The sequence below is a fragment of the Peromyscus leucopus genome, chromosome 8b (assembly GCF_004664715.2).
Source record: "Peromyscus leucopus breed LL Stock chromosome 8b, UCI_PerLeu_2.1, whole genome shotgun sequence".
In the NCBI taxonomy this organism is placed as follows: domain Eukaryota; kingdom Metazoa; phylum Chordata; class Mammalia; order Rodentia; family Cricetidae; genus Peromyscus; species Peromyscus leucopus.
This window is the reverse complement of record NC_051086.1, coordinates 96,957,311-96,981,966: the sequence shown is the minus strand read 5'-3', so window position 1 is coordinate 96,981,966 and position 24,656 is coordinate 96,957,311. Positions and strand designations below refer to the sequence as shown.

The 24,656-nt window shown below is 48.5% G+C and overlaps 1 protein-coding gene across 2 annotated transcripts in view; it reads right to left on the bottom strand.

Moving 5' to 3' along the window:
• Positions 1–7,793: 7,793 nt before the first annotated feature.
• Positions 7,794–24,656, bottom strand: part of B4galnt2 (beta-1,4-N-acetyl-galactosaminyltransferase 2) — a 68,232-nt gene continuing 51,369 nt past the window's right edge. For both annotated transcript variants that reach the window (XM_028869111.2, XM_037201073.1), the window contains exons 5-11: positions 20,143–20,180; positions 16,714–16,894; positions 14,441–14,527; positions 11,417–11,604; positions 10,565–10,705; positions 8,806–9,025; positions 7,794–8,273 (exon numbers count right to left, since the gene is read on the bottom strand). In XM_028869111.2, the coding sequence (XP_028724944.2) occupies positions 8,068–8,273; positions 8,806–9,025; positions 10,565–10,705; positions 11,417–11,604; positions 14,441–14,527; positions 16,714–16,894; positions 20,143–20,180 (1,061 nt within the window). In that variant the 3' untranslated portion in view covers positions 7,794–8,067. The remainder of the gene's footprint in view (positions 8,274–8,805; positions 9,026–10,564; positions 10,706–11,416; positions 11,605–14,440; positions 14,528–16,713; positions 16,895–20,142; positions 20,181–24,656) is intronic.

Here is a 24,656-nt window from a genome sequence, read left to right as displayed (position 1 = left end):
GGTCAGAAGCATTACTGTGTGGAATACCGTGACAGTGGATAAGGCATTCTGTTAGTTCACGGATGGTGGTTTTGGCAGAAGGGTTATGCACAGCAAAGGTAAATCCCTAACCTGAATAAACATCTACGCCTGTAAGGACAAAGTGTTGTCCTTTCCAAGGAAGAAGTGAGCCAATGTAGTCAAACTGCCACCAGGTCGCCGGCTGGTCACCCGGAATGGTGCCATATCTGGGGCTCATTGTTGGACTCTGTTGTTAGCAGATCTGGCACTCAGCAGCTGTAGCCAGGTCAGCCTTGGTGACTGGAAGCTTCCAGCAGATGATGTGGCCGGGTTAAAGGTGTGTCTTCCCACATCAAGATCTAGATTAGAAGCAGATCTTCCCACTTCAGATTTAGCAAAAATTCCTCACAGGTGTGCCCCCCAGTTTTAGATTTTAGTTAATCTCAGGTTTATTCACACTGACATCCAAGAACAGCCATCGCAGGCAGCTCTCACTTTCTTAAGGAATCCAGTGTTTCGCAAGTCTGAGTGACAGCAGAACTGTGCCCCAGGACAGATGCACTTACTCTCCAGGCTCAGGGAGTATGTGTGTGTGTATGTGTGTGTGTGTGTGTGTGTGTGTGTGTGTGTGTGTCTGTCTGTCTGTCTTTAGCTGCCCCAGGGCAGATGCACTTAACTCTCCAGGCTCAGGGTGTCTGTCTTTAGCTTGGCCAGATGGACTTAGGATCCAGAGACTGATGCCCAGAAGCCGGAGGTTTTAGAACTGGATCCAGTTTTGGTAGTGTCCCAGACACCCATTGGCCTCAGTGCGGTAGGGCAGTTGTGCCAGGTCCACGGACTCCTCAAGTGACATGCCAACCACACTGGCCTTGCCGTTCCTGGTCGGCTCAGTCCCCTGGCTTTTTTTTTTTTTTTTTAAATTATTTTATGTTCATTGGTGTTTTTGCTTGCATGTGTGTCTGTGTGAGGGTGTCAGGATTTCTGGAGTTGCAGTTATAGACAGTGGTGAGCTGCCATGTAAGTGCTGGGAATTGAACCCGGGTCCTCTGAAGAGTAGCCAGTGCTCTTAACCACTGAGCCGTCTCTCCAGCCCTCCCCTGGCTTCTTGGCCACTTTCCTGAGTTCGTTTGGCCCACCACTCCTAGTGCTGGCGGGGAGTTATCCGCTGTCCTTCTGATAGCTCCTCCTCAGTATAATGTATGACTTCCTTTACCCCTGCATGCCATCAGGAACGTGGTCAGCCCAAGTCTAGAACGCTCTGTTGGCAACAGTCTGATCTGGGGAGTGAATGCACAAGAACTTTTCTAGCTGGGTGTGGTGGTGGTGGTGGTGGTGGTGCAAGCCTTTAACCCCAGCACTCAGGAGGCAGAGGCAGGTTGCCTCTGAGTTGACCTGGTCTACAGAGGGAGTTTCAGGACAGCCAGCGCTACACGGAGAAATCCTGCCCTAAAAATAAATAAATAAATAAATAAATAAATAAATAAATAAATAAATGGATAAATAAAAAATAAATAAATAAATAAATAAATAGGAAAAGAAACAAGTTTGAAACCCGTTTTGAGAACCAATTCTACCTTGAGCTTGTTAGGGGTTCCCTTCCTTGAAGGTTGAGCCTGAACACCAGGCATTTCCAGACCTGTTTTCCTGCTTATTTTATTCTTATGAAGGCCGGATATGATGGCGCAGGCCTTTAATCTCAACACTCTGGGGGCGCAGGCAGGATGATCTCTGTGAGTTCCAAGCCATGCTCCCCCCACCCCCAAAAAGGGTTCCCTGACTCACAGAGGACACATTGGCATTATCTCTCTCCTCTCTCCCTCTCCAGGGTTTCACTATGTCGCTCCCCCGCCGCCCAGCACTGTGTAGACCAGAGATCAAAGGCATCGTTATCACAACTGGCCTGGCATGGTTTCTCAAGAGCTGCTGTAGGGCAGGAATCTATCCCTGCAGGGTGTAGGCGACAGTTCCTTCTGCTTTTACAGGGGTGACAGTGACTCCCCCCTTCCATCCCCACTTCTCCCTGTTCGGGTTCGCCCTCTGCATTCCCTCCACGTTCTGTCTTGGCTTAATCTCAGCTCAACTGACATGCTCACTGGAACCCCCTTCTTTCATTCCTTGGGTGACGGAATGAAATGAATGGATTGCTTCCCTTCTTGCCTGGGATTCGGTTTTTCTCACCCACTCGTTCACTCCATTTGGTGTGGCTGGGACTTCTCAGGAGAGCCTCTGGGCCTTGCCAGTCTTCAGATGTGGCTGGTGTCTTCCCAGACTTGGGTCACTGAACCACTTGCTAGGGCCATAGGGGCATCCAAAGGAAGAAATGTTCCCGTTTTGTGCTCAGAGACCCTTAAAGTCACACTGTCATGTAACACTACCCTTGGGAAGATGGGGACAAAGTCTACTCACCCAATTAGGGAACCAATGACAGGCCAAAATAAGGAAACCCCTGTAAGACGAATTTATAAACAGTCTTATTAATAAAAAACCCCAGAGCCAGATAGTGGGGTTAAAACCGAGAGATCAGAAAAGCAAAAAGAAGCCAGCCATGTTCTCACCATTTGGAGAGCCTCAGCCAGAGACCTACTTCCTGTATACCCACGCCTATATGCCATTCTGTTCTGCCATCTCATTTCCTCTCTCCGCCCAGCTACAACTCTTCCTCTTCCTGTCTGTCTGTACAGACCTCCAGACCATTGTGGTTAGTGCTGGGATTATAGGTATGTACCATCAACACCTGGCTCTGTTCCCAGTATGGCCTTGAACTCACAGAAATCCAGACGGATCTCTGCCTTCCAAGTGATAGGATTAAAGGCGTTTGCTACCATTGCCTGATCTCTATGTTTACTACAGTGGCTGACTTTTTCTTCTGATCCTCAGATACACTTTGGGGTACACAGATAAACTATCACCACAAACCTCCCAAGCCCATGGTAGTGAACCAGTGAGCTTTATTGGTGTTACTTACAGGGTGTTATTAATTGGGGTTACTTATGGGTGAGGGGTTACCATAGGAGCAGAAATGACCGAAAAGTCAGCTGCATCATGAAAGCCCACGGTGTCACAAAAGCTGCATCCCCAGAGCCCCTGTACAATTCGCAGGCAGCTCTGCGGTTGGAGAGTGTCTGTTTCAGGCAGTGCAGCTCATCTGAGAATTGCCTTGCAGCCGTCCATACCGCATCTATCCATACACTTGGGAGGGAGGGGCCTAGTGTGTCTGGTGGGTTTCAGGGTCTTCCTGAAGCCTTTGAGTTGAATGGAATGCCTCACACGCCTTTAGGACATGGGGTGTTCCTGAGGAAAAGGGGTTCCTGGGTCATAGCAAACTCTACCAGAGCTCCATCTTCACTGACTCTCTCCTGGAGAGATGGTTCTAGATCTGGAAGTAGAGAAGAGACCATGCTTGAGCATGTTGATGATAACCCCGTCAAAATGGAGGCTGTGAGAGCTGCTGTGAGCGTGTCTGGGGTTCCCACACCTTGCTTTGAGTGCTGGTGATCTGAGCTCAAGTCCTCATGCCTGGGTAGCAGGCGCTTTGGCTTGAGAGCCATTTTCCCAGCCCCTGACTTGGGTTTTGGAAAAAACAAAATAAACAAACAAAAAAACTCACTGTATACCCGATTCGCAGATCCTGAATTCAAGGCTGGGATTAAAGGCCCTCACCACAGCCAGCCAGCTGGTGTATCCCGCCCCCTTCATCCTCCCTTTTGGTGTTTGGCTTTCTATGGACCAGCTCTGAGCGATAATTCATTCAGGAAGTAAAATATAAAGTGAAGTGTGTTCAGAGTGTCCAAAATTTGCCTCGAGTAAATTGGAGTAAATGTAAATTTTAAAATTAGAATTATTTTTCATGACTTAGAAGTTATTTTTATTCTAGTATATTCTATAATATTAAATATTTATTTTATATTACACATTAATTATACAAAAATTGTAATAAATAAGTATATTTTAAAGTCAATGTTTCAAAGCTTAAAATCAAACCAGAAGTGGTGGCTCACACCTGATATTGCAGCACTGAGAGGTGGAGGCAGGAGGATTGCCATGAGTTTGAGGCCAGCCTGATCTACAAAGTGAGTTCTAGGCCAGGCCATCTCAACAAAATAAGATCAGAGTTATTCTGGTTCACATTTACCCGTTCAGTCATCCAATCATTTATTTATTTTAAATTTATTTATTTATTTATTTATTTATTTTGGTTTTTCGAGACAGGGTTTCTTTGTGTAGCTTTGCGCCTTTCCTGGAACTCACTTGGTAGACCAGGCTGGCCTCGAACTCACAGAGATCCGCCTGCCTCTGCCTCCCAAGTGCTGGGATTAAAGGCGTGCGCCACCACCGCCCGGCTATTTTAAATTTATTTTTGTGCATATGTGTGCCTGAGTGTGTGTATGCAAGAGCCTTGGAGGTCAGAAGAGGTTTCCAGCCCCCTGGAACTGGAGCTACTGGAGTTATAGACATCGTGACTCATCCTGTGGGTGCTGGGAACCGAACCCAGGTCCTCTGCAAAAAGCAGTAACCACTCTTAAGCACTGAGCTATCTCTCCAGGCCCCTGTCCATTCACTTAAACACAGACTTTCTCATAGCCCAGGGTGGCCTTAGCGCTCTTATCTCCCCTTCTTGAGTTCTGGGATTACAGCTGTGCATCATAACATCTGGCTTTGAATAACATTATTGTAATTCGACTTGGTGAAAAATGAAATGATTGCAATTTTAGCGTTATGAAACCGAAGGCTGGGGCACATTGACAGTGTAAAGTTTATTTGTATATGGAATGATTCCCACCATCATGCTAGTTAGCCGCTTATGATTAGCTGAAGCAAGCATATGGCTATCTACCTTTATTTCCAGTTGATTTGATGAAGAATTTTCAGGTCAGTATTCTGTAGCAGGAATCTTAAAAGTTCTTATTAATAAAATCAAACCTGAGGCCAGTTACTGTGGTCAATGCTGGTAGATCAGAGAGACAGAACAAGCCACAGCTAACCTCACCTGGTCAACTTCTCAGCTGGTCTTGTTTCCTCAGACTGGATGCTTCTGTGTCCTCATCCCAATGGCTCTCAGCTGAACTGCTGCTTAAAAGCCTGAATGCTTAACCAGCCAAATGCTGAACCAGCCAAATGCTGAACCAGCCAAACGCTTCTAGTTTCTGGTCCTCACGCCTTATATATCTTTCTGCTTTCTACCACCACTCTCTGGGATTAAAGGCTGGCTTTCTGGGATTAAAGGCGTGTGTCACCATGCTTGGCTTTTTCCAATGTGGCCTTGAACTCCCAGAGATCCAGAGGGATTTCTATCTCTGGAATGCTAGGATTAAAGGCATGTGCTATCACTGCCTAACTAGTGGCTTTTCTGTTCTCTGACCCCAGATAAGTTTATTAAGGTACACGATATTTTGGGGAACACAATATCACCACAGTATTCTTTATATAATTATGTTTTATACACACACACACACACACACACACACACACACACATATAATTATTGATTCTTTGGGAATTTCACATGATGCACCCCAATCCCACCCACCTCCCAGCCCCTCCATATCCTCCCCGACCCCTGCAACATTCCCCCCCAAGAAACCCAACCCCCCCCAAATCAATTAAAAACAAAAGAACACAAACAAACAAGAGACCCACCCCGCTCATTCCTTTCCAACATTTCTTCATTCACCCCAGTGGGTCCTTCGGTGTGTCATGCAGTGTACCCTTTTGTCCAATTAGCCCCACTCACAAAGTGTTCATTGCCTCTGGCATGCCATCATCATTGGACCCTCAACGAAACCCCTCTCAGATACCCTGCTGTTGCCCCGAGTCGTGGAGATCCTGCGGTTATCATTGTGAAGGACCAGTCCCTGCAACTCACTCCAGCATCATAGACGGGTAGATGTTAGGGTGGGCCAACCCAAGGCCCAGGAGGTGGGTCTGGAGGAACGCTGAGCTGGTTGGTCTGGGCCACTGGGACTGCCCCCTCAGTCGAGGGGCAGAGCCAGCTTCCTAGGCCTGTGCCATCGGGGCCAGCTCTCCTGCTGCACTGTCCAGCCAGGGGCAAAGTTACCTATCCCAGGGCCAGTGAGGATTTCAACACGCATGGTTCCTATGACCCCCTGTGGCAACACGGGCCATGGCCATCATCACAGACCCCAGCTACAGCAGGAAAACGGACCCAGACATGGTCCTTGCAGCTCGGGCCCAGGTTTCACCATGGCCCCAGTGGCAGCCCAGGCCCTGAGACTCCAACACAGTCTCAGGTGGCTATCCAGACCCCGGGCACCCACACAACCCTTGATGGTAACAGGAGCCACAGACATCAACTCAGCCCCTGGCTGCTGCTGGGCCAGGGACCCAGACATGGCTCTAGGCAGCACCCGGTGCTCCGACAACACCATGGTCCCCTTTGGCAGTGCAGGCCACCCAGATCGGCATGGTCCTGGTGGTGGACTAGCCCTCAGACAACATGGTCATAGGTTGCAGCCTAGACCCTGGGCATCCGTGTGGCCCTTGGTGTTACCATAGGTCACAGACATCAGCACAGATCCTGGCTGTGGTAGGACCACAGACTCAGACACAGTCCTTGGTAGCAGCCCGGGCCCAGATGTCACCATGGCCCCAGGTGGCATTACAGGCCACTCAGATTGGCATGGCCTTTGGTGACACCATGGGTCACAGACCGCAGCTGTGATAGGACCATGATCAGGTCAGTATTCTTTTAATCTTGCTTAAATAGCGTTCAGTGTCCACACAGTGAGTAAAGAAGTTCTATCATGCTTTGTTGTAGGACTGGTCCAGCCCTGCTGTGTGCTCAGTCCCCTCCCCCAGCCCCACCAGCTGCAGTACTGATGCTCATCTGACTAGAACTCAGCTTCCAGCAGCCCTAACTACCAGCCACACTGTGGTCTGAACCAGGCTGTAACCTCTCCAGGCAACGACACTAGCTATTCGTGTTCATTGACTCTACACAAGAGAACCGAACAAAAATGTGTGGACGATGGTGATACTAAAAATGATGTTCTGATCACATCATTTCATCTTTGTGTGTGTGTTTGAGACAAGGTCTCTCTGCGTAGCCCTGGCTGTCCTGGAACTCATCATGTAGACCAGGTTGGCTTTGAACTCACAGAGATCTGCCTGCCTCTGCCCCCTGAGTGCTGTCATTAAAGGTGTGTGCCACTATCTACTTTTATTTTCACATTTATTGATGGTATGTGGGAAGGGGGGGGCACGTGCTCATGGAGGTCAGAGGATGATTATGAGAGTCACTGCTCCCCTCCCACCATGTGGGTCTCAAGGGATCAAACTCGGGTTGTCAGGCTTGGCAGCAGGGCTTTACCCACTGAGCCATCTCGATGCCTCCAGCAGCCATTCTCGTGATGGAGGGTCCCAGTCAACATCTTCCTTATCATCGGCTCAGGTGAGTGAGTTGCTCTCTGTACAGGTGTTTCATAAATGGGTCTGTGGTCCTACCCCAGCCCTGTCATCTCCACCGCCCTGATCAGGGATTGGCCCATTGTAGGAGTTTTCCTTTCCTGGAGTCACTCGAAAATAAACACACTGAGGCTTATATTAATTACAAATGCTCGGCCAATAGCTCAGGCTTATTACTAACTAGCTCGTACATTTTAAGTTAACCCGTATTCCTTATTTACACTTTGTCACGTGGCGGTACCTTTATTAGCATGGCACGTTCATCTCCTGCTCCCTCTGCATCTGGATGGTGACTCCTCTGACTCTGCCCTTCCTCTCCCAGCATCTTCCTTCTCTCTGTGTCAGGCTGTCTCACCTAATTTCTTCCTGCCCAGCTATCAGCCAATCAGCTTTTTATTAACAACAAAAGCAATACATATTTACAGTGTACAAAGATTGTTCCACAGTAGCCCATTTTTAACGTCTTCTAGCTGAATAACTCAGTACCTGAGCTACCCATAGCCCTTGCTCCAGCTACCAGCTGGTTTGCCCCTTGTGCCTCTCATTAGAGGAGTCTGTCTTTGGTATCCCTAATGGCCAGTCCTACTAGTTGTGTTGCCCACAGCCAATCTGCTTTGTTTATTGGGTTTCCTGTTCCTTGAACTTCTAAGTGGAGCACTGAAGATAGTTCTTGAAGTAGTGGAGAGCTAGCTTGAATTGGACTTGAGCATTGGTGTTGGCCCGGTATGTGTTATAAGACTTCTCCAGGGCAGCCATGTCCGGATCCTTCTGTGGTTCCCGTGGCTGGTGCTGTACAGTCACCTCTGGGCATGAGCCCACCAACAGGCTCCCCAGCCCATCAACAAAGAACTCTGCAAAGAGAGGAGGAACGGGAGACACAGGGAGCTGCAGTCAGCCAGGCTTCCCCAGCCACACTTGAGGGGAGCACCTGGTTCCTAACCACAGGGAAGGCCGGCATCTTGTGGAGCCGGACCCTTGGCTCCAGGGAGTTCTGGAGTTGGAAGGGAAGAAACAGATAACTTCGTTTCTCCATTAGGAGTGTGAGCAGAGGTACCAACGGTTTCCATTAAATGGTACTGTGGGTTCTGGAGTGGAAGTGGGGGGGGAAGTCACCAGGTGCAGTTTTAGGGGGCAAAGACTTTCTGAGAGAAGAATGTGAAGCAAGGTCACAAAAGTAAAGGACAGAGCTTGGGGAAAGGAAGTGGGGTGTCTCCAATGGGCAGAGGCAGCCTAGGGGAGACACAGAGAGCTGAGGATGGCAAGAGGGGCCATGAGCTCCATAGTCTAGGGGCGAAAGGGGAAGGAGATCCCTGGTGTAGCGAGAAGGGGTTTCCGAGGAGGACCCCCTCCCCACTCCCTGCCTCACCCCTCCAAACCTCACACCTGAGTGAGCCACTCGCTGTAGGCGGGGATCAAAACCAACTCTCCGGAGTTGTTCTGTGTGAGCCAAGAAGAAGTTGACGACACCGCTGGTCACCACGCATCTGGGGAAGCCATCGAGGGCCTGGAACCCTCCCCACCTCTGGTGAAGACAGCCCCCCTTCTCGCTGTGCTCCAACAACAGCCTGAACTGGAACGCGTTTCCCTGCACGCTGCCACCAACCTAGTCAGCAAACAGAAACCGGGGCCTGAGCAGGGTCAGAAGCCATCCTTCTAGGAAGCCTCGCTGGACTGCCTCCCGCAGAAGTTGCACTCTGTGGATCTAGCCTCCAAAGGACCCTCAGTGGCTCTGCCATGTGGCCACAGCTCTTTTCATACTGCTGCTGGGTCCTTTGGATCACTGAATCCCCATCTCCACACGCACATACAAATGTGTATACACATACGTACATAACTGCTTTGTAGCTCAGGCTGGCCTTGAACTCCCAAGTTCTGCTTCCACCACCCAAGTGCTGGGATCGCAGGCATGCACCACTGCACACAGCTAATATTTATATCTTTAGGGTTTGTTGTTATTGTTGTCTTTGTATTGTTGTCTCACTCTGTAGACCAGGCTGGCCTTGAACTCACAGAGATCCTCCTGCCACTGCCTCCCCAGTGCTGGAATTGAAGGTGTGCACCACCGTGTCCAATTGTATTTTAAATTTAAAACAAATGTCACGGAGGATGTAGAGATGTCTCAGAGGTTAAGAGCACTTGTTCTTGCCGAGGACCTGAGTTCTGTTCCTAGCCAGCACCCACAGGGCAGCTCACACCCATCTGCAACTCCAGTTCTAGGGGATCCAACACCCACTTTTAGCCTCTGTGGGTACCAGGCACACTCATGGTGAACAGATATAGATGCAGGCAAAACAATTCTACACATAAAATAAAAATAAATCTAAAAAATAGTTTTAAATGTTATGACTGAACAAGAACACAGTTCACTTAAACTTCATACAGTCCAGAAAAAAATTAGAAACGACGTATAAACATGCTGTTTTAAAAACAGAACAACTGTGAACTTTTTAGCATGGGGTACAAAATTTGCTCAAAGGCCTGGAGAGATGGCTCAGAGGTTAAGAACACTGGCTGCTCTTCCAGAGGTCCTAAGTTCAATTCCCAGCAACCACATGGTGACTCACAAAATTTGTTCAAAGAAAGCAATTAAGGGATCAGAAGCAGAACTCATGCACTCTCGAGGCAAGCTGTGAACGCCTCCTCCACCTCATCTTTCCCCTCTGCTCCTCCCTCAGACACGGACATTCCAATGTAGCTAGAAGTTTCTCCAGTCTTCCCTGGGCCCTGCGGTCCCATGGCCTGCTTATAAAATAACCACACAGAGGCTTAATATTGTTTATACCTGCTTGGCCATTAGCTCAGGCTTATGACTGACTAGCTCTTACACTTAAACTCAGCCCATTTCTGTTAATCTATATGTTGCCACGTGTTCCGTGGCTTTACCTGTGTGTCATTACACGCTGCTCCCTGGACGGTGGGCTGGCATCTCCTCACTCAGCCTTCTTCTTCCCAGAATTCTCCTTGTTTGCTTATCCCACCTATACTTCCTGCCTGGCTACTGGCCAATCAGCATTTTATTTATCAACCAATCAGAGCAACACATTTACAGCATACAGAGTGATATCACTCATCATTTCTATTTTCTCCATCCCTCCTCATCACTACAGACTGAGGCTGGCTGAGCTTGGCCATTGTCCCTTACCACATCCAGTTCCGTTTTCTCCAGGACATCCACCAGTACCTCAATCTTGGTTTTGTTGTCGAAGAGAAAGTCATCATCCACCCAGAGGACATATTTAGTGTTCACCTGTGAGATGGCCAGGTTCCTACCAGCAAACCAGCCCTGCAGGTGGCATGGGGTGGAATCAGCAATTGTCATCTGGGGGTAGGGTTTCCTGAATTCTCAGTGGCCAGGCTGCCTCCCATCATGGGGGACGCTGGAATCTGTGGGGATTCCATAGTTCAGACAGGCCGACAACTGCTGGGTCAAAGAAGTCCGTGCCTCAGAGAAACATGGCAGGGACAGTGAGTGACCTTCTGAGATCATAACAGACCACTGATTCAGAGACTGAGACAAAAGGTGGGAAGCCCCTCTTTGGTCCAGTGGCCTCTGGGAATGGACTGGAGCCCTTCTACCTCCTGGGAGATGTTGCTTTGGGGAACATCTGCTATCAAGGATAGCTTTCCCTTTCTATCTTTGGGGGAAGATGGGAAGGAAAGAGGGAGGAGAAGAAACAGGCCTTAAGGGGGAGGGTAGCTTGGGCACAGTCACAGGGAACAGAAGTCTGTTGTTACCCCTCACACCACAATCAGATGTCAGCTCCCATAAGAACCTCTGTCAATTTCCACACCAAATGGGTGAAAATGGAGTAAAACTAACACTTCGTTAATGTGCAAACGTGAGATTGATACAATTTCCCTCTGCATCTGAATGAGAGAATCCCCGGCCCCTCTTACCACAGGACTCTGCTCCCTAGAGCAGACCATGGACGCTGCTGAAGCTGGGGCTCTCCTGTTCTGGGAGCCAGGTGTTCCCAGTCTGAGGGGAACGTACCTTCCCGAAGGGCATGGAGTAATACTCCACATAGTCATCTTTAATTTCCAGGGGCTCCTTGCTGTCATCGGCCACAATCACAGTTAAGTCTGGGTAATATTTTCGAATACTCTGCAGCAGGATCTTAAGCTTGTGGGGACGGAGGAAAGTCTTGGTGGCAATGGTCACCAGATTCCTGAGCTTCCTCTCTAGAGAAAAATTTAAAAGTGGATGTTGGAACCGGACTCTGGCTTTGCTCTGTTCAGCTGGGTTTTGCTTTGTTTTGTTTTCTGCCAGGCCAGGGATTGAACCTAGGGTCTCATGCATGCTAAGCAAGCATTTAACAACTGAGCTGCACTCCCGTCACCTGATGGCTTCTTTCTCCTCTGACCTGTCAGCGTTGGGGACCTCAGGCCTTCTGTACACAGAAAGTGCTTAATTAGAGTTTGTCAGCTGCACTGGGAAATTATAATGTATAATGGTGGTCTTTCTTTGGACCACCAGCTCCCAAATAATGACACGGAGACTTTTTATTAATTATGAAAGCTTGCCAGTCATTGGCGGCCCACACCTTTGATCCCAGCACTTGGGAGGCAGAGCCAGGCAGATCTCTGTGAGTTTGAGGCCAGCCTGGTCTACAGAACAAGATCTAGGATAGGCATCAAAACAATACAAAGAAACCCTGTCTCAAAAACAAAAACAAAAAACAAAAGAAACAAACAAACAAAAACAAACAAAAAAATAATGAAAGCTTGGCCTTAGCTTAGGCTTGCTCCCAACTAGCTCTTATAACTTAAATTAATCTGTTTCTATTAATCTACATTCTGCCATATGGCAGAAGTCTGAATTCCTCTGCATCTGGCTGGCAAATCTCCCGCCCAACACACACACACACACACACACACACACACACACACACACACACACACACACGTGCTCAGATTCTTCTCCCCAGTTCCTCTCTTTCCCCGGAAGTCCCACCTATCCTCTCTTGTCTGGCTATTGGACATTCAGCTATTTATTAAACCAATCAGAAGATGTCGTATGCAGGTGAGGTAGACCAGAGACACATGTTCACACGGTGTGTTCAGAGATCCCACAACAGTACAAGGTTACCCAAGTGGGTGAAATCTTTTCACCCCTGCTTGGCTTTACCATGCCAATTTCCTGCTGTCTGATTCTTCATTTTCTATTTCTCTGTTAGCAACCCCTTGTGTCCTGCTTCCATCTAAATACTAGAAGTCACTTAAGGGGTTCCAGAGGAAAGGTTCCCGAGCCTAGGAAGAGAAGAAGCGGTCTAAAGGACTCAAGACCTACCCTTGCCATCACTTCTAGGAAGAGCTTCCAAGGAGAAGTCTCCTGGCCTCTGTCTCAGGAAGGCACAGTTAGAAAGAAGTCTACCTGAAGACCAGAGGACCTGGACCGGGTTGTGCACTTTAAAGCATGTGACTCATAAAAATAAACAAACAAAAAACCCACACAGCTTGGAGAGGCTGGGGAGATGTTCAGTGGTTGAAACACTTGCCACTCAAATGTGAATTCCCCCCAAGTTCATATCCACAGAACCCTCATACATGCTGGTGGACGGTGGTGACATGCCTGTAAATCCAGCCTCAGAAGATGGATTCAGGAGATCCCAGAGCAAGCTGGCCAGGGAGAGAGTGGCTGTGGCTTTGACAGACAGACCCTCTTTCAATGAATGAGGTGGGACAGTGGTGGACGATAATTCCAGACGTTCAATAATATTCTCATCCCCAACTCGATACATAGTTTGAGCTCACCCTGGGCCACATGAGATCTTGTCTCAAAAAAGGGCTGGGGCGACTGGAGAGATGTCTTAGCAGGTAGGAGCACGTACTTCTCTTGCAGAGAACCAGAGTTTGGTTCCCAGCATCCATGCCAGGTGACTCACAACCACCTATGCCACCAGCTCTAAGGAGATCCAACCTCTGGCCTTTGTGGGCACCCATACACAAGTGCACGTGTGTACACACAAAATAAAAAATAATAAACATGAATTATAAATAAAAAATGATCCCTCTGTCTCAGTTACTTTTCTAGTGCTGTGAAGAGACACCATGACCAGGGCAGCTTATACATAAATCATTTCCCTGGGGGCTTGCTTACAGTTCCAGAAGGTGAGTCCATGACTGTGGTAGTTTGAATGTAACTGGCCCCCATAAGCTCATAGCGAGTGGCACTATTGGGAGGTGTGGCTTTTCTGGAGTAGGTGTGACCTTGTTGGAGGAAGTATGTCACTGTGGAGGTGAGCTTTGAGGTCTCATATATGCTCAAGCCACGTCCAGTATCTCAGTTAACTTCCTATTGCCTGCACAAGATGCATAACTCTTGGTTACCTCTCCAGCTCCATTCTGCCTGCATCCACCATGTCCCACCATGCTGATAGTGCACTGAACCTCTGAACTGTAAGTCACCCAATTAAATGTTTTCCTTTATAAGAGTTGCCGTGGTCATGGTGTCTCTTCACAACAGTAGAAACCCTAACTAAGGCAATGACCCTCATGACAGGGAGCAAGACAACAAGCAGGCAGGCATGGCACTTTAGAAGTAACTGAGAACTTTTTTCTTTTTAAGATTTATTTAATTTTATGTGCATTGGTGTTTTGTTTGTATGTATGTCTATGTGCGGGTGTCGGATTCCCTGGAACTAGAGTTACAGACAGTTGTGAGCTGCCATGTGGGTGCTGGGAATTGAACCCAGGTTTTCTGAAAGAGCAGTCAGTGCTCTTAACCACTGAGCCATCTCTCCAGACCCCGAAAGCTAACATCTTATTCACAAGTAGAAGAAGAAAGAAAGAGAGACTGGGTCTGGTATGCACATTTGAAGTCTCAAAGCTCACTCCCAGTGACACACTTCCTCCAACAAAGCCACACCTCCTAATCCTTCCCAAAACAGTTCCACCAACTAGAGACCAAGCCTTCAAATATGTGAGTCTATGGGAGCCCTTGTTATTCAAAGCACCACACCCTCTAACCTTCACCCAGCCTGATGCAATCCTTGAGTCCCAAGGACAAGAACCTTACCAGGTCCAGGGTCATACAACTTGGGTACAATAGGTTGGTTGATGGTCACTGGAAACTTGGCCACTGAGGACTTGGACTCCAAACTCACTGGAAGGGAAAGAAAGGTAAGAGCCCAGGTAGTGTGACTTCTGATGAGACCCTGCTGCCCCAAGGAAGCCAATGAAGCCCGCAGCTGCAGGGAGAGTCCCAGTTCGGAGGAGACTGAGGACCCATGCAGCAGGCTGGGCATCCTGGCTCCTGCCTGTGCATTCCTGGGGCGACCTGCGGTAAGGACATGCTGCTGGAATGGGCTGGAGATTCAAGGATCTGGATTAAGTTTGATTCTGCCAAGAGCTATCTGAAATAAGTCCCCCCCTCAGCTTCTCCAATGACAAGACCAAGACAGCTCTGTCCACTGCACCTTGTCACAAGGGTCATTTTCTGAAGGGTGGAGGATGCGCACTATAACTACGGAAATAACCTGGGACATCCAATCCTCCTGAGTCCACCTCCCACGTGCTAGGGTTTTAGGCATAGCACCCCCATGCCCAGTTTTAAGTAGCGCTGGGGAATCGAACCCAGGGCTCTGTGTATGCTAGGCAAGTCCTCTACCGACTAAGCTAAATTGTTATTTGCTCATATTGCATTTTCCTGATTACTGTGCTATGCAGGCTACTCAAAAAAGAAAAGAAAAAAGAAAGAAAGAAAGAAGAGGATACTTTTAACTGATGCAGATAGAAATTGAGGCTGTCCAGAGGGAGACAGGATTTGTTCTCCCAGGAGTTTCTATAATGGGGGTGTGGAGAGAGACAAGGTTCCAAGGGGAACTGGAAACATCCTCTCTTTCCAGAAGTGCTCAGGACGAGGTATTGATGCACAGGCTGGTTGGGCTGGTTGCCTTCTCAAGGGAAGCAGAGGCAGCTTTAGAAGCTGCAGAGAGGTCATCAAAATGGCTCAGCAGGTAACTAAAGGTGCTTGCTGCCAAACCCGGTGACCTCAGTTTGGTCCCTGGATCTCTCCTTCTCACACAGTAGAAGGAGAGAACCAACCTTTCAAGGTGTTGCCCAACATCCATACACCCGCTGCAGCACGTCCATGCCCCCCAATAAACAACTGAATGGAATTTAAATAAAGACAAATAAAGATAAAAGTTCCAGAGGACGGCTAACAGAAGTAGATAAAGTTGGCCAAGCATAGGGATGTATGCCTATAACCCAGCATTATGGAGGCTGAGGTATAGGAACTGATTATTTGAGGCTAGCTCAGGATATACAACAAGATCCTGCTGCAACAAATGAACAGACAAGTAAAAAACAAAAATAAACTGAGTGTGGTGGTATACGCCTATAATCCCAAAACTTGAGAAATGAGAACAGAAGACCTGGAGTTCAAGACCAGCCAGCCACAGCTACATACGAGAGTTTGGGATATCCTGGGCTACATGAGAGCCTGTCTCAAGAAACAACTAGGCTAGGGGTGTAACTCAGTTGGTAAAGTGCTTGTGTACCACACAGGACGCCCTGGCTTTGATTCCCAGCATTGCATAAATCTTATTGGAGGTCCATCTCTATCATCCCAGCACACAGGAGGTGGAAATGGAAGAAGCACAAGCTCAGAGTTCGATGTCAGCCTGGGATCTCTGAGACCCTCTATCAAGCAAAACAAAACTCCATCAAACTATAGAAAAACTCGGATGGTGCTAAGGCTTGGATCAGTGTCCCCAAAGGTCCACATAGCATAGGCATAGGCCACTGTGGCGACACTGGGGGCTGGAGCCCTTAGGAACTACGGTCTGATGGGAAATGTTCAGGTCCCCTTAAAGGGCATGCCTTTAAGGTAACAGCAGGGTCCACTTCCCATCTCTTCTGTTCCTGTTTGCTTCCTGGCTTGAGATAAGAGGTAATATTTTATCATACTATGCTGCCTCGCCACTAGCCAATAGCAAAAGGGCCAGCTCACCATGGACTGGAGCCTCCCAACCTGTGAGCCAGAGGAACCCTTTCCTCCTCTGTGTGATCCCAAGTATTAGCTAGTGACAGGACAATGACTTGGTGTCTGCCATACGCAAGGCGAGCAGTGTCAACGACCTTTCTCAAGTCCCTCCATGGGGTCAGTGGCAACAGGGGACACTATTGGGGGCTATAAATAGGAAGGTAAATGTCTAGGCTTAGAATCTGGCACACAGGAAGAATCTTTGGAGCAGGCTGGCTTCACGGAGGAGGAAGATTTTGAGAGGGATTTGGTGCTATGTTCCAGCCCCCTCAGCATTTTGCCGTCGGAAGACAGACTCTCACCCATGTCCACCTTGTGAAGCTGGTACACCTTGCTGGTGTATGTCACATGCTGAAGGATGAAATTCAGGAGCTTCTGGTCACTGGTGGAAATGGTCAGCTGCTTCTGGCCTCTGCCCTGCACCACACTGTCTGGGACATCAGCAAGGGTGTTTAGTGTTCCCAGAGACGCTCTCAGGGTGACCTGGGGGTAGCATTAAGAGCACTCATATTATTGTGCGGCTGTCAGTTACCCCCATCCATCTCTAGAGGTTCTTTGTCCTATCCAATGAAACGTTATAGTCTCCCATCCTCCAAACCCCGATTCTAAGTGCTGCAGATGGACAAAAAGCCATTCACAGGAAAGGCAAGTACCGAGGATGACCAGCAGGGGGCAGAGCACCCAATGGAAGAGACCCATCAAGAGCGAGGACAGGATAAGGCTAGTTGTAAAGGGAGTGGACGATTCTTCAGCTATGGCCCTCTCCCTCACCTCTAAGACCTAGAGACTCATGGATTTAAAGGACTCATTTCTGCAGACATCTTTATCTTTGGGTTTATGGGACACTGTTCAAGACTTCTGAGTTATTTCTTCTCCTTCTCTTCCTCCTCCTTCCTCTTCCTCTTCCTCCTCCTCATGCCCTACCTCCTCCCTCTGAGGTCTTACTGTGTTGCCCAGACCATCCCTGGACTCCAGGGCTCATAAGATCTCCCTGCCTCCTGCCACTACCCCCCTAGTAGCTGGGGTCACAGATGGGGCCCCTTTGCCCGGCTCCCCTGCTGCCACTATTGATTACTGCTTGTCAATCACTCTCCCTCCTATTCCCTCCGACATTCAATACGAGTTTCCCAGGACTTGGTTCTGGGTCTTTTCCTCTTATTGTAGCACAGTTCCTTGCCAGAGGATTTTTATCCATCATTCATTTTCAAGTGGTTTCAAAATGTTTATCTCAGCACAGTTTGGTGGCACATGTCTTCAGTTCCTGCACTCTGATGTCTGTGAGACTGAAGCTAGCCTGGTCTACATAGCGAATTCCCGGCAGTCAGGATGAGGTAATGAGAGACCTTGCCTCAGGAAAAAATAGTGAAACAAAATGTTCGTCCCCGGCTCATCCCCCTGCCTTCACCCTGGGTGGTGGCTTGAATGAACAGCTCCCACAGACTCATATGTTTGCATTCGTGGACCCCAGTTGGTGGAACTGTTCAGGAAGGATTAGGAGGTGTGGTCTTGCTGGAGGCAAGGCTTTGAGACGTCAAAAGTCTCCTACCATCAGGCAGTGGTGGCGCACGCCTTTAATCCCAGCACTCGGGAGGCAGAGCCAGGCAGATCTCTGTAAATTCGAGGACAGCCTGGTCTACAAAATGAGTTCCAGGACAGCCTGTTACACAGAGAAACCCTGTCTCAAAAAACCAAAAAGGAAAAAAACAAACAAACAAACAAAAAACATAGCAAGTAAGGCAAAAAGAAAAAAAATGTACAGTTTGAAGAGAAAAAGAGCAAGCCAGTGAGCAGTGTCCTTCCACGGCTTCTGCTCTCAGCTCCTGCCTTGACTTTTGACGATGCACTGTGATGTGGAACCATAGCAGAAATAAGCTCTTTTCTCCCCAAGATGCTTTTGGACGTGGTGTTTAGCACAGCAATAGAAACCCTAACCAAGACACCCTGCTAGGAAGGCTCACATGCATCTCAAACGTAGTATATTAAAAACTAAACCACTGGGCTGGAGAGGTGGGTCAGCTGTACAATCACGGGAAACAGAATATGGGGCCCGGCAACCACATGACAAGCTGGGAATTCTGTGAAAGCCTGCAACTCCAGCTCTGAGAGATCAGATGTACGTACATTCATGCACACACATATACACACACAGACACACAGACACACACACACACACACACAGGCACACACGCACAAAGTATTACCCAGGCGTGATGACCTGAGTTCAATTCTCAGTACCCAAAACAAACAAACAAACAAACCAACGAATAAACAAAAGAAAACGTGTTAAATCGTTTCGTTACTAATAGAAACCGCTGTTGTAAGTCCATCATCCCCTCTCACCCAGTGTAGGAGGCACTTACTTCCATTCCAGCTCTCAGGTGCCCAAAGAGTGGCTTTTTTTTTTTTTTTTTTTAAAGACAGGGTTAGCTGTCCTGGAACTCGGAGTGCTGGTATTAAAAAGGTGTGGGCCACACCACCCAGCGTGGCCCTTCTTGCTCGGCTACACCGGCAGCCCACCTGGGAGCAAGTTCTGCCCATTAGTTCTACCTAATGATGCTGCAGCTGGAAGCAAGCTTTTCTCCATCCCCACAACCCTAAGGGCTCCTCCTCCACTCTTTTCTCTGGTGTCTGCAGCAGCCGGGCATCCTTGTGGGAAACCGACTGGCTGGGTGGTACCACCACTCCTGCCGAAAACTCGGGCCAATCAACGGATAATTCTCTGAGAAGCAAGTTCGTAGACCACGAGGGTAAGAAGCATTCAGCCACACCCACACCGTAACCAGGCACAGACAAGCACATGATAGAAGGGCTAGAGGCATGGCTCAGTGGTAGAGCATTTGTCCTGCATGTGTGAGGGCCCAGATTTCATCCCCAGCACACTCACAAATACATGAATCACAGATATGAGAAAAATGACGGGGATGGGATGGGAGGGCTTGTGCGGGGGGCAGAGGAGGCCTCTGAGGACACAGGGCAGCTCATTCACCCCTTCTCCACCCTCCGGTCAGTCTCTGGGGATGAAGGATGCAGATCCCACTTCTGAGCTGAGATGGCACAGCGGGTAGGGACACTTGCTGGGTACGTGTCAGAACCTGGATTTGAGTGCCCGGTTCCCACCTAAAAAAGTCAGGCAACCCCCAAAACTGAAGAAAAGAGACAATGAGGCTGGAGGGTCGTGGGGGCTGGCTAGCTATCAGCCTAGCCAAAACACAGTGAGCTCCCCAGAGTCTCAAGGGAACAGGGTGGAGAGCCCTATAGTAGAGGACAGCAATGAGCTTCTCCGGCCTCCACACTCTGCCCTGTGTAGGTACATCTGCACACACACTCCCAGCCTCGTTCCCTGGGGCCCTTTTGCAGGTCCTGGATGAGACTATACCTCACCCATCACACCCCCCACCCTAAGACCTCAACCCAGAGCTGCGCTGAGCACCCCGGGGAAGGCGGAGCACCCTATACTTTTCCTGTCAGAGGCCACACAGGCAGCAGCCGTGGATGTGGCAGCCGCCGCCTCCTAAAGCGAAACAACCACGGTGACAGCTGTGAGCTCTGTGTGGCTTTGGAAGTACTCCCTGCAGCCACTCCAGTGACTGCAACACCCCCATGCGCTGGCCCCATGTCCCACTTTGAATTCATGTGGTGATTCATCTGGATCATCAATAGGACTCGGTTGGAGGCTGAGATCAGCCATAGTCGTGGGGCAGTGCCAAAAGCGCTGGGCTGGGGGCTCTTACCTCATAGACTGGGGCATCCGGCCCTTCATACTGGAGGCCTGAAAGACACAGGAGAGACCAAACAAAAAGTCTGAGAGAATACTGACACCCCCTAGTACACTTCCCTATCTCTGACTCCCACATACATCTGGAGAGCCCACCGAGTGTTATTTTCTATCAGACAGCAGTTGACCTACCCCAGTCCCCATTCCCAGGGCTGTGAGATGGCTCCATGGTCTCAAACCCACACGGACCTAAGGCTTCCTGTGCTCACCTCAGCTTTGGGTTCTGTGAACTCACACAGCCCCTTCCAGACGGTCCTGCTACTGAAGGGAAAGCAACAATGGAGTACGATGATGTTTTGTTTGTGCTCTAAAAAATAAAGCTTGTGCCGGGCAGTGGTGGCACACGCCTTTAATCCCAGCTCTTGGGAGGCAGATCTCTGTGAGTTCGAGGCCAGCCTGCGCTACAGAGCGAGATCCAGGACAGGCACCAAAAAACTATACAAAGAAAACCTGTCTCGAAAAACCAAAGAAAGAAAGAAAGAAAAAAGAAAGAGAGAAAGAAAGGAAGGAAGGAAGGAAGGAAAGAAAGAAAGAAAGAAAGAAAGAAAGAGAGAGAGAGAGAGAAAGAAAGAAAGGAAAGAAAGAAAGAAAGAAAGCAAGCAAGCAAGCAAGCAAGCTTGCCTGGAGATCAGAGTGCAGAGCTAGCCACTAGAGGTCAGGCAGTGGTGGCACACATCTTTAATCCCAGCACTTTGGAATAGGAAACAGGAAGTGATATGGCTGGGTGGAGACAGGAGCTCGGCTTTTTCAGTCTGAGGATTCCTAGAGCTAAGAAGTCTTTCTAGTGGCTGGCTTCTTTATTTCTCTGATCTCCAGGCAAGCTTTATTTGTTAGGGCACAAACAAAATATCACCACAATGGAGACATAATGAATAACCCTTAGATGAATCTGGGAAGAGTTGCACTCTCAGAAATAGAAGTTTAACTTGCCAGGAGGTGGGAGAGGGGATGTGATGGTCAATGTTAATTATCAACCTGGCAGGATCTAGAATCACCTGGGAGAAGGACATCTGGGCATGTCTGTAAGGTACCGAGAAGACCCACCCCCTGTAGGAGGCACCATTCCCTAGGCAGGGGATTCTGGATTGTGTGAATGGATAAAATCAGCCGAACACTGGCCTGCCTGCACTTGTTGCCCTCTTCTACTGACTGGCCACACACAGAACATGACTAGCTGCTTCAGGCTCCTGACGCCTCGATTTCCCCACCACGACAGTCTGTAAACTGGAACTACGAGGTAAAATAAACCTTTCTCCCCTGAATTGCTTTTTTGTCAGGGTGTTTTATCAAAGCAAAATTAAGATGAGGGAGTTATTGGTAAATGGGTATAATGTTTCAGTGTGCATGTAGAATACACATTGCAGGTAGAGTGCTTGCCTAGCATGCACAATGCCTTGGGTTTGATCCCCGGCACCACATAACCCTGGGCATGGCCGTGCAAGCATGCATTCCCAGTACTCAGGTAGTAGAGAAGAGAGGGTCAGGAGTTCAAGGCCCAGCCCATCAAGGATGGAGGAAGAGCTCATGAGGCCACACCCATCTGTGAGGAGCTATCCGCAGTTAATGGCTGGAGAAGGGGAGACAGTTTCTTCAGTGGTGTAGCTGCAAGTAAGCTGCTCGAATAGTAGTGCGTGACACCACCCCAAACTCTTGCAAACAATCCTAGTAAAACTCATTGGGTCATATTTATTTATTTTTAATTTTGTAGTTAATTTTTTATATTTTATATATATATATATATGAGTGTATTTTGCCTATATGTATGTATGTATGGGCAGGGTTTTGTTTTTGCTTTTTCGAGACAGGGTTTCTTTGTGTAACAGCCCTGACTGCCCTGAACTTGCTCTGTAGACCAGGCTGGCCTCGAACTCACAGAGATCTGCCTGCCTCTGTCTCCTGAGTGCTGGGATTAAAGGCGTGCGCCACCGCTGCCTGGCTTGTCAGGATATTTTATCTACGTAACAGGAAACAAACAAACAACAAAATGACCCTCCAAGGCTTTCAAATCATTTGTGACAGTATTCCTTGAAACTACTAAGTGGATTAAGCAATTTAATATTATTTCATTCAAAATAAAAAAACACACAACAAACAGACCGGAGAGATGGCTCAGCAGTTAGGAGTGCTCACTACACAATCAGAAGGATCTGAGTTCAGGTCCCACAAGTGCCTGTTATCTTACATCTGAGGGGTGCAGAGACAGGAGGATTGCTGGGACTTGCTGACTTCCAGCCTAGCAGAGAATTATGAACTCCAGAAAACCTGCCTCAAAAGGAAAAGGCAGAGGTAACAGAGGGCATCGCTAACACGGTCTTCTGACCTCCATACACATCTACATGTATTCATGTACATATATACTCACACAGACACAGAGATGCATAGATACTAAGTCTTCTTAGATAAACAAAAGTCAAGCAAATGTGTGTGTGTGTGGTTTGTTTTTGTTTGTTTTTTCTTGAGACAGGGCTTCTCTGTGTAGTTTTGGTGCCTGTCCTGGATCTCACTCTGTAGCCCAGGCTGGCTTCAAATTCACAGAGATCTGCCTGGCTCTGCCTCCTGAGTGCTGGGATTAAAGGTGTGCACCACTGCCGCCCAGCGATGGTTTTTTGTTTGTTTGTTTGTTTTATAAACAAGTTACCCAAAATGTAAAATCATTTTTAAATGGCTACTGGAAATCATTACCAGGGTTAAGGGTATTCCTCACAGGCCTGGTACTTGTCTAAAAAGCCTTGGGTTCAACCAACAGTGCTCTCCCTCTGGGCAAGATTTATTAGTTATCTCACAGGAAGTAATTAAGTGTGACCTCAGCTTGAACGGAAGGCTGGCAAGCAGTAGAGGAGGAAGTTTAGCTGTCACTGGGCCAAGGGGGCTGCTTCTCCCTCCCCTTGTTCCGTCGGGAAGGCTCGGCCACAGATCTGGCACCTGCCTGCCTTCTGTCCCGGGCACTCGCTCTCACCTCCACCTGTTAGCAGTGTGAGTTTGGATAATTTGGGTCTCGCGCATGGAGACTCGCTGGATCCCGTGTGCCACTGTCACCCAGCTCAACTCAGGTCTTTTCCATGGCTCATGGCAGGGGCTGTTTGCCTCTGGATGCCAAGAGCCCATAGCAAGGGAGGCATTTACCAGATGGTGCGGGGTCCACCCACCACTTCTGCGGGGAAAATGCGCATATTGCTTACGGTGTCTCCTGGCCTTGCTGCACTTGGCTTTGAAAAAGCAGGCGATGGAGAGGCAGAGGGATGCGTAAAGACCCCATGAAGGCTAGTTTTGTTTTCGTTTTGTCTTTATTGTTTAATCTTATTTGCTTTAATTTGGGGTGTTTGGTATGGAGGTGTGGGGTTAAAACTGTGTAGCTGAGGCCAGCCTCAAATTCCTGATCCTCCTGCCTCAGTCTCCTGACTTGTGTGTGAGTACTAGTGTGTGCTGCCACACTGAGCTTGGAAAGGAATTTAATTGTTATTTCATTTTACCTTTTAAATTTTTTATTTTGTGTGCAGGGAGTGTGTGTGGGGGGTACATGCATGCCATGGTTCATGTGGGCAGGTTAGGAGCCTGAGGAAGCTGGCTTTCTACCACGTGGGTCCTGAGTATAGACCTCAGGTAGCAGCCCGGGCATGGACACCTTTTCCTACCGAGCCATTTCCTCTTCCTGCCCTATGAGGGAGTTGAACCGACCTAAGCATTCTTTTCAGAACATCCTCCCTGGAGATAGGTCCATCTATTCGCTCTTGGTGCTAGAGGACCTTTGAAAGCCAATTATTCCCTACGATTCCCCCAGAGACCCACAGAATTCCAATTTCCATATTATCTTAGAGCCACAGGGAATCTGCAGCTACAAAGAGAGATTCTGGGTTGTGGAATCAGAGAGGAAATCCTGTGGAAGCCCGTAGAGGCTCTCTAGTGAGACCTTACTCAGGGTCAGAGAATCGGGGCTTGCTTTACCCAGCAGGGCTGCATAATGGGATGATTTGGCCACAGGCATGGTTACCAGGTGTTCTGAAGGGTCTACACTCAGCTGCATGGTGTGGGCTTTGATCTTAAAAGGGGGAGGTCTTTTGCCTCGCCCCTTGGCATTATATAAAAAGCCCTTTGGAATAAACCTCCAGGTGAGTAGGTATTGACCCAGGGCCTTCCCAAAGCTATCCTGTCTCTCTCTCTTTTTTTTAAATTCCACATTCTATTTATTGATGATAAAAATTCTCATGTGAAAACCCGAAGTATGATCTGAGCATCCAGCCAGCCACCTTTTAAATAGTAAGGTGTTTTTTTTTTTCTCGAGACAGGGTTTCTCTGTGTAGCTTTGTCCCTTTCCTGGAACTGGCTTTGGAGACCAGGCTGGCCTCGAACTCACAGAGATCCGCCTGCCTCTGCCTCCCGAGTGCTGGGATTAAAGGCGTGCGCCACCACTGCCCGGCCCTGTGTCTCTTTCTTATTGTCTCCTTCTATCTTTCTATCTAATGCTTTCTCATT